The sequence below is a fragment of the Vipera ursinii genome (genome assembly GCF_947247035.1).
Source record: "Vipera ursinii genome assembly, chromosome: 1".
Classification (NCBI taxonomy): Eukaryota; Metazoa; Chordata; class Lepidosauria; order Squamata; family Viperidae; genus Vipera; species Vipera ursinii.
The window spans coordinates 34645848-34656064 of NC_139512.1; the positions used below are offsets into that span (position 1 = coordinate 34645848).

General features: G+C 45.9%; 1 protein-coding gene across 3 annotated transcripts; it reads left to right on the forward strand.

Annotated features, from left to right (window-relative positions):
• The first annotated feature begins 1326 nt into the window (after positions 1 to 1326).
• ANKRD9 (ankyrin repeat domain 9) lies at positions 1327 to 7377 on the forward strand. 3 transcript variants are annotated; one of them, XM_083367652.1, is made up of 2 exons: positions 1327 to 1622; positions 6148 to 7377. In XM_083367652.1, exon 2 carries the CDS (start codon positions 6232 to 6234, stop codon positions 7117 to 7119), a length of 888 nt encoding a protein of 295 aa, XP_083223778.1. In that variant the 5' UTR covers positions 1327 to 1622; positions 6148 to 6231; the 3' UTR covers positions 7120 to 7377. The 3 variants fall into 3 exon arrangements, with proteins under 3 accessions (XP_083223778.1, XP_083223776.1, XP_083223777.1); XM_083367650.1 differs by having other exon boundaries at positions 1328 to 1894; XM_083367651.1 differs by lacking the exon at positions 1327 to 1622 and adding an exon at positions 3750 to 3991.
• The last annotated feature ends 2840 nt before the right edge of the window (positions 7378 to 10217 follow it).

Genomic DNA, 10217 nt, shown 5'->3' on the forward strand with positions numbered 1-10217 from the left:
AGATGCAGTTCCATTGAGGACCACACACTGAGTACGGCCTGTCAGCCAGCTACGAATCCATCTGGTGGTGATGCTATCAAACCCACCTTCTTCTATCTTATCAAGTAGTAGGTTGTGATCTACTTTATCAAATGCCTTACTGAAATCCAAGTAAATTAAATCTACAGCATTCCTCTGGTCCACTAGTTTTGTCACTTGGTCAAAGAACGCAATCAGGTTTGTCTGGCACCATCTGTTTTTGACAAACCCATGTTTGGCTTTTAGTGATAACCAGTACCGAAAACAAAACGAAAATTCTGAGAACTTTGATGAGTAAGTTTCTTGGAAAGGAGGGTCAAGCTAACCACACAAGAATTCCAGGGAAGGCTTTTTTTTTACTTTTACACGGGTCCCCCATTTATAAGCCATTTGCAGGGGTCTTCAAACTTGGCCCTTTTATGACTTGTGGACTTCAACTCCCAGAATTCCTCAGCCAGCTTTGCTGGCTGAGGAATTCTGGGAGTTGAAGTCCACAAGTCATAAAAGGGCCAAGTTTGAAGACCCCTGCATTACGGCAACAAGATTCAGGAATATTTTGTGAGACGAAAGGGGAGAAAGCCCAGCTCTCTAGTGCCCCTGTCCTCGTTTTGGAAACAGCTACTAGACTTATCCATGGGAGAGCCGATTCACAACAGGCGCGCAAGGGCAGCACCTTTGGAGGCGTCCTTGTTTGTGGCAGGAGAGGGGGTCTTCCCGTCGGCTCAAAGCCTGGTGGAGAGAGAGACAGCACGTTGTTGTTGTTGTTGTTAGCTGCAAAGTCGTGTCCGACCCATCGCGACCCTATGGACAACATTCCTCCAGGCCTTCCTGTCCTCTACCATCTTCTGGAGTCCATCTAGGCTCACGCCTACTGCTTCAGTGACTCCATCCAGCCACCTCATTCTCTGTCGTCCCCTTCTTCTCTTGCCCTCGATCTTTCCCAGCATTAGGCTCTTCTCCAGCGAGTCCTTCCTTCTCATCACGTTAAGGCAGCCAATTGGAGCAGCCCTCCGGAGGGGAGGAAGAGCCCTCAGGGGCCGGCCCTCTGATCCCCCGCGGGAAGCCCCATCAGCCTTGCCTCCTTCGCACCCTCCTCCCCTTTTAGGGTCAATAGCACGAGCCGCCTCGCTTCCAAGACTTACAAATAGCCCGGAAACTTTCTTGGAACTTTGCCTCCCGCTGACGACAACAATCGCTCCGGGGGCCCCATCCTCTCCTCTCAGCCAATGGGAAGCTGGGGAGGGAGGACCCGCGGAGACCAATCCTGAGGCTCTGGACAGTTCCCCGGTCCTGACCGACCTTCACCGGACGGGAGCAGGGAGGCCATAAAAGAGCCCGGAGGAGGCAACTGGAGTTTGGCCGCCGACGCCGCCGACGCCGCCGCTGCTGCTACTGAGCCGGACGGCTGAGCGGCGACGGCTGCTGCGGTTCCTGCCCGCTGCTTCTCCCTCGGCTGCTTCCTCCGAAAAGGAGCGGCGGTCGCCTTCGGTGCAGCCGGGAGCCCAGCACAGCCGCTCTTCTTCCGCAGGGGGAGGAGAGCGAGCGCAGGCAGCGGAGGAGCGCACGGGGGCGGGGAAAGAGCCGCGGCTGCCGGACTCCCTCCGGTGCGTAGCGCGCGGCCGCAGCCGGAGGAAAGCAGCGAGCGGGGCAGCGGCTCATTCATTGCTCCAGCCCGCCAGCCCGCCAGCCCCGCAGGAAGAGCCGGCACAACCCGCAGGCGAATCCCGCCTGGCTGCATTCTTTGCGGCCGAAAGAAGGGCTTTGATCCCGCTTCCCCCCTTCGCTCCGGCCGGGTCGGTGAATGCCAGATCTTAACCCCAGGGCGGTTCGAAAAGCCAACGGGCTGGCTGGGAGTTTTGGGGTGGAGACGTGTGAGGTAAGAGCTCTGGGGCATCTGGCGAGAGAAAAGGAAGATGGAGAGCGGGAGAAGGCAGGCAGGCAGGCAGGCAGGTCGGCCGGCGAGGTCGGGGTTCGTGGCAAAGACGGGTCGTGCCGGAATTGCGTCCGCTGCTTGGGAAGACTGAGGAGGGCGAAGCCGAGAATGGTGGTCTTCGGGGCACAGCGGTGCCTTTTGAGATGAGTTCCGCCCATTCTCCCTTCAAGTCTTGAAAGATGAACCGCCAACCCCAAATAAATGCATGGGTTTTTTTTTTATGCTGTAAGAAACACCGCTGGGGAGAAAGGCTGCTCGGGAGGGATGATTCATGTTTGGAAGGGAAGGCTGGGGGAGAATTTTGGAGGAGCCGGGTACTCCCCAAGTGTGAGTGAGAGAGCAGCCTTGCAGAGAGGAAGTTGTGGACACAAAAACTAGCACTATAACCGGACTGAGAAAGTCCTGGCCTCCCCTGAGCCTCCCAACGTTGTTCCTCCCTCCCCCTTCCTTGTCTTGTTACAAGCTGTTGCCTGGCAAGAGAAGAGAGTGGAAGATGAAGGCCAGTGAGGGGAAAGCAGGTCAACTGGTAACTGCCTCTGGAGCCCTCAAGGGTGCAAGGTTTGGAGGACATTCCCTTGCTGGTTCCATGGGGTGCAGTGGGATGAAGGTCATGCTAACTCAAACGGGGAGGACAAAGAAGGGGTGATCCAAGGACAAGATAGGGTAGACCTTGGAACTTTAAGACAAGTGGCTTTTAAGTCCCAGAATTCCCCAGCTGGCTGGGAGTTGAAGTCCATACATTTTAATGTGGCCAAAACTGAGACACACTGGTACAGTTAGATTGGCCTGAAAGTGTCTTGGGCCACATATGAAACCCCAAATTATATATTCAGAGTAGGTACCAGCCAAGATGAACCAAACCCTGATGTGGGGATCACTGGGGACTCCACTCGTAAAGCAAGTCACCGAAAGGGATTGGGATTTGCATGGTGGTATTCAATTGGCCTTCTTCAAATTGCAACTTGGTTGGGAGGTCAGTCTTGTTACTTTGCTGCTGGGCCAGATCTTCACAGCCCTTTGCCCTTGAAAAGGAAGCAAACATCACACCTTCCTGAGCCAAAGTGCAGGTACCCTAAAACCCTTCTGCTAGTGCAGGGGTAGGCAACCTCGGCTCTTTTATGACTCATGGACTATAACTCCCAGAATTCCTGAGTCAGCACAGCTGACTCAGGAATTCTGAGAGTTGAAGTCCATGAGTCATAAAAGAGCCGAGGTTGCCTACCCCTGTGCTAGTGTAAACAAAACAAAAGGCTGAACTGGCTAGCAGAGTTAATTTATCTCAGATCCATCAATAGGAAAGAGAAACTGCAGTGTTAATTATGTACTTGGAAATCCCTGTGTGACAACCCTGATGAGTATGCTGATTGGGAGTCGGGTGAGCCTGAAAGTGTCTTGGGCCACATATGAAACCCCAAATTATATATTCAGAGTAGGTACCAGCCAAGATGAACCAAACCCTGATGTGGGGATCACTGGGGACTCCACTCGTAAAGCAAGTCACCGAAAGGGATTGGGATTTGCATGGTGGTATTCAATTGGCCTTCTTCAAATTGCAACTTGGTTGGGAGGTCAGTCTTGTTACTTTGCTGCTGGGCCAGATCTTCACGGCCCTTTGCCCTTGAAAAGGAAGCAAACATCACACCTTCCTGAGCCAAAGTGCAGGTACCCTAAAACCCTTCTGCTAGTGCAGGGGTAGGCAACCTCGGCTCTTTTATGACTCATGGACTATAACTCCCAGAATTCCTGAGTCAGCACAGCTGACTCAGGAATTCTGAGAGTTGAAGTCCATGAGTCATAAAAGAGCCGAGGTTGCCTACCCCTGTGCTAGTGTAAACAAAACAAAAGGCTGAACTGGCTAGCAGAGTTAATTTATCTCAGATCCATCAATAGGAAAGAGAAACTGCAGTGTTAATTATGTACTTGGAAATCCCTGTGTGACAACCCTGATGAGTATGCTGATTGGGAGTCGGGTGAGCGTTCAAGGGCTACAGAAATGCTCCATTCCTTGCCTAGGACAACTAACAACTCAAAGACAATAAAGTGAGGAAGTCATTCTGTTGCATGTGTTGCAAAATTGGGGTGAATGGGGATAGAAAAGCTTATACTGCAGCTCCAGGGAGACATAAACACCATATTTAGCAGCCCATTTCTGGAACTCTTTGGATTCTGATAAAATTCCCCAGCACAGTTATTTTTCAATGCCTGATCTGCTGCTTGTGGCTCAATTTGATATTGAGGAGTGAAATAGCCCCATCATTTAAGGATGCAAAACCTCTTGGTTGTGAATGTGCTAAGACAAATATGTACATATTGCATTTGGTTTTAGATGAAGAGTCACAAACAGCCCAGTTAAATAAAACACAGACTGCATAGATCTCTAAAATGGTATTGTCTATTTCCTTTATCATACTTAATAATATAAAGGGACTGACAGTGAATTTGTTAGCGTCCAGGTGCCTTGTAAAAACTAGATCTGCAAATTTCCGTCCCATCTGTCTTGTGGGAAAATGGATTCAACCTGGGTTAGATTTAAGATACTTAGTTCAGTGACAAAGTTCTCACTCCTTTCTTATTTTTAAGGACAGGGGACCGGGGAATTAATCACTAAACAAAGCTAGTGTTACAAGGGGTGATAACCACAGAAAGAAATGTCTACAGTATTTGGAGATTAGGGTAAAGATTATCCAGCCGAGCTGAGCGATATTAGGGGTGTTGAATAAGCTGATAACCAGATATGTTTATTGTTTGATAGAGGGTGGGGGGAAGAAGAAGCAGAAAAATACATTTATGCTAGGGGAAGCTGGCCAAAAAATCCTTATCAAGTCATAAAAAGGTCCGTTGAATGTTGAGGAACATAGATAAAAATTGTGGAAGATCTCAAGGGTACTACTACTGTTTTTGTTCCCTAACCCCTCAGAAATAGTTTAACACTGATCCATCCATGACTGACCTGTCTTCACTTGACTTTAAAGGCTGGGAAAAGTACTGTGCCAGCTTAACCTTCTACAAATTATGCAACAGCAAAAATCCCATCTACACAAAGGGGATAGAAGCAAAAGAAAAACATCAGAAGCCTGACACCTTTCATACAACAGCTGATCTTGGAGAAGAGGCTACTGACAAGAATAACAATACCACAAACTTGTCAGTCCCCCCCCCTCCACCAGCTTTTTTGTTTGAGCAAAATGCAAAGCCTTCAAACTCTTATAGAATCTGACATTTGGTAACTAGCAGAGTTCCTTCCAGTGGTGGGATTCAGCCAGTTCGCACCATTTCGGCAGAACCGGTAGCTAATGTTTTGTTGCCCAGATCCAGAATGGACTTCTGGAAGCAGCATCCACACAGAGAACCGGTTGTTCACATATTTGTATCCCACCACTGGTTCCTTCCAATGAGAAAATGGAGCCTTAGAGTTTCAAAACAAAATATCTCACTTCGTGCCAATTTTAACTACACTATTATTGAAGCTGGGACAGCCAGATCAGGAACTCTTTTCAAAGAGTGGTTGAAATCTTGGATGGCAGTGCCTGCAGTTCCCACAAATATGGGGAGGCTTCAGATTCAGGCAGAGTTCTGAATCAGTTTTTATCAACCGCCTCACAATACGGGTAGTCCTAGACCAGGGGTAGGCAACCTCGGCTCTTTTATGACTCATGGACTATGCTGACTCAGGAATTCTGGGAGTTGAAGTCCATGAGTCATAAAAGAGCCGAGGTTGCCTACCCATGTCCTAGACGTATGACCACAATTGGGCCCAGGTTTTTGTTGCTAGGCAAGACATTTGTTATGTGAGTTTTGCCCTGTTTTATGACCTTCTTTGCCATAGTTGTTAGTGAATCACTGCAGTTGTTAAGTTAGTAACGTGGTTAAGTGAATCTGGCTTCCCCATTGACTTTGCTTGTCAGAAGGTTGCAAAGATTGATCATATAACCCCAGGATACTGCAATCATCATAAATATGAACCAGTTATCAACCATATAGTATTCAGATCACTTAACCATAGGGATGCTGCAATGTGTGAAAAACAATCCTAAGCCACTTTTCCCAGGGTCCTTATAACTTTGAACAGTTGCTAAATGAATGGTTGTAAGTTGAGGACCGCCTGTACCTTGATGAACCTTGAATGGTAGACAAAGACATAAAAGGACATTGCTTTTGGGAGGAGTAGTTTCTAAACAATTCCTTTTCTCTTAAAGCCTTCCTTCGTCTTCTTGAGTCTTCATGAGAAAAATATCTGATCGCCAAGAAGGGAGCCCTTCTCTGTGAATTTGACTTCAAGGATGCCCTGGAACGTCAAATGGTTGAATAACTGCAACAGCCACAGCTCCCAATCACAGAAACAATGCAAGAAATCCTCTTTTGCTTTCTACCAAGCTGTGAGAGACCAGCTACCAGTGTGGCTCTTGGAAGACATGAGGCGCATGGAGGCTTTCCACTGGCAAGAAGGAGGCAAAGTCAGCACATACTCACCTTCAGAGGCACTGCTCTATGCCCTGGTACACAACCACCAGCCTTATGCCCGATATTTACTGAGCCAATTTCCTAAAAGTGCCCTGGCAATACCCAGCCTTCATTTCAGCTGCTGCCACTCTTCAGCTCCTCACTTAGCTATGGCTGTCCGTTACAATCGTATCCATATCCTTGTAGAGATTCTGAAGGCCATCAAAAACTTTCCAGTAAGCGACCGAGCTACCTATTTGGACCGCCGAGGTTGCAGTCGAGTAGAAGGTGGCAAAACAGCTCTTCATGTGGCTTGTGAACTGACAAGGCCAGAGTGTTTGATTTTGTTGTTGGGACACGGAGCCTCACCTTGCCTTCGTGATTGTGCTGGGAACACACCTTTAGACCTCCTTCTACAACAAATTTGGGAGAGTCCAGCATCAAATCTCTGCACCAAGCTTCTCCTTCTGGACTCACTCTTGCTCTTTATGCCTCCAGGCTTCCACTTCGCCATGAAACAGCAGCTGCAGGAAGATCAGCAACCATGGCAGGGCCTTCTGGGCGATAGCCGATATCAGTGGTTGGCTGGTTTTGCCCCTTTCTCTCTCTTTGTTAGATCCATGCAAGTTTTAATTGGGAGCATTTCACCTGAACATTTCCCAGAGGCTCTGGATGGTCTACCTTTGCCGCACTTTCTGAAACCTTTGCATTTGAAGTTGAAGGGCTAAGGTTATAAGCTAGAGACCCCTTCTCTCACTCCCTCTCTTCCTCACTTTTCGGTTGCTGCTTGTGTGATGAAAATAGGTTGTGTGGAGAACCCATGTGCTGAAAATGAAATCTGTGTGGGAGAAGGAGAAACACTTGTTTTAATTAGAGACTTTTTCCCAAAGATTTTAATATGTTGTGTTTTATTTAACTATTGCTCAGTCGGAGATAGTGGAACACCTAGAGTATATTCTAAAAATAAATTTCATTTTATGGCAGGATGCACAGCTTAAGCTTAACTTGGGCATGCCAAATTGTAGACTGAATTAGCATTTTAGGCCAAAAGCTAAACCAAGCAATGAAACAGTAGCTTTTGTAAACCACATTCAGTAGATCAACAGTAAATAATGTACCAGCAGGATACTGACTTTACTGCAAAAAAAACCTGGACCCAGGTATGCTAACCCAGTCAGCAAAAGATGGTTTGGAATATGTCCAGTTTTTCAAACCTTTTCTTTGTCAACATCAAATTACTTGCCACAGGATTATTTATAATTTAAACAAACACAACACAACCAGAGTTTGAAATGTTGGTTTAAGCTATTACCTCTTATTACCTCTTATGTCCAACCAATGTGAAAAGGGACAACAAATCTTATTTTTTTATAAAACAGCTATTAGATATTAGAAAGAATTGAACTATTAGCCAACTGTCTCCCCCCACCCCCTCATTATTTTCTCATGGCAATATATTGCAAGAGTCAATTTCTTAAAAGAATTGTTATTTTCTCTGCCACCAATCGTTCACTTTTATTTAAAAATATACATATCCAAGAGGAGGTCAAATCAGCTAAACATTAAACACACAGCAATCTCCATTGGTCTTAATAAGAACAATCATAGTGGAATAATATAAGCAGTAACTATTTCAGTAGGAAGTAGTGAAAACTGAAAGAAACATTCAAAGTCAAAAAAATATGTTTGCAGTCATTCAAAAATTATTAGAGATCAGAAGGAAGGTTGATGAAGGTGAGAGTCAAGAACCAAGATGTAATAATGTAAAGCTTCACATACGTTTGTTGCAATTGTTCTCTTCAGAGTGATTTCTCATCTGTCTGTCTTGCTGTCTATCTATTAGATTTGTAGAGCCACCCAGCTCACATAGTGACTCTTTGTTTCATGAACTTTGTTAAGAACATGGGGATGTAAATATTAGCCCACTGAACACTGAATGCAGTACACATCTGCTGGTTATTCTTACTGACTGGTCATATCTCATCGCAAAATGGTCAAGAAGGACAAGAATAAGGTGCAAAAGAGGGTCAAATTGTGCACTAACGATCACCAAGATTCATTTACAAAATCGATGCAGTATTAGTACAGAAGGATTAGACTGAATCTCTCCCCTCCATACACAGTTGTTGGCTGAAACGCAAACACTATTTTAATTCAGTCCTTTACTTTAGGGGCACAGAGCCTGGTGGCTCTAAACTGTAGTGGCTAGGATGATGAGACCTGGACTGCAAAGACACAAGCCTAAGTTCCTAGTCATTTACTACAGGGGTCCCCAACCCAGGGGCTGTGAACCGGTACCGGGCCGTGGCATGCTAGTAACCAGTCTGCACAAACAAGCAAAGCCCCATCTGTGGGATGCAGGCAGCACACAAAACCACACACTCTCTGGTCCGTGGAAAAACCTTTCTCCATAGAATCAGTCCCTGGTGCCCAAAAGGCTGGGGACCTCTGATTTACTAGATCATTTTAGCCTACTCTTATTCAGCCCACTCTATGTCGTATGACTCTGGTAGGGATAAAATGAGAGGAGATTCTAATACATATAACTCTGAGCTCCCAGAGTGAAGCTAGGCTATTAATGCAATGAAGCAATACTGAGAACAGGAGACATGCAATTTTGACCTCTAAGGGAAAGAAAATGGAATGTGGGTGGTGGAGTTGGAGGAGAGCCCCTGGTCTCGCTCAGAATCCTTTGTCCTGCTTAGGTTAGATATCTAGAGTTGGAAGGGTGCATTTTAGGTCATCCATTTCAGGTTCCTTCTCCTTGCACCCCAGATACATGGCTGTGTAGCACCTGCCTGAATGTAACCAATATAACCAATCCATCACCAATAAAATACAGTAGTATTTTATTCTACTGTTACATTTCTTTTATAATTTGAATTACCCCGTGCATGCACATATGTACAATATTTAGTTGAAGAAATCTGCTTTCCTATCATTTAAGTCTATTATTCCATGTGTGGCAAAATGTTGGAGAATAGGTCTAGACCAGGGTTAGGCAACCTCAGCTCTTTTATGACTCATGAACTTCAACTCCCAGAATTCCTGAGTCAGCAGGGCTGGCTCAGGAATTCTGGGAGTTGAAGTCCATGAGTCATAAAAGAGCCAAGGTTGCCTACCCCTGGTCTAGACCATGGTTATGCAACCTCGGCTCTTTTATGACTCATGAACTTCAACTTAGGAATTCTGGGAGTTGAAGTCCATGAGTCATGAAAGAGCCGAGGTTGCCTACCCCTGGTCTAGACCTTCCTACAGATCTTTGAAAAGTCCTATCATAGCCCTGCTCAATCAACTTTTCTTAAAGTGAAACTTACTCTGCTCTTCCTTCTGTCATCTTAGGTTTTAATTTCTAATCTTGTGGTCATTTTTGTAGCCCTTTTCTGAACTGCTCCATTTTTTCTGATTCTCTCTTAAAGTGCACTAGTCAGAATGTAGCACCATCCTCAAGGTGACTTTCAATCAAAGCAAAAGAGAGGAAAAATTATTTCTTGTGATTTAAAAGCATACTCCTATTGATACAACCTAAGATTGCATCTGCCTTCTTGGAAGCCAAGATACTTTTCTCGAGTACTATCATAAGTCAGATATCCCCATTCTACATTTGCACAATTGATTTTTGTAAGTGAAGAACTCTGAACTTGTGTCTTAAATTGTATTCTATAGTGCCGGTATTAACTTATTAACCTATCTTCTAACTGTACAGCTGTAGTTGCAATAACCTATCAAAATCATGTTGAATTTTATTTCTTTGTTCTAGGGCCGGGGTGTCAAACTGCCGGCCCATGGGTCGGTTGCATTATGCGGAGGCCGTGCCCACCCCAGC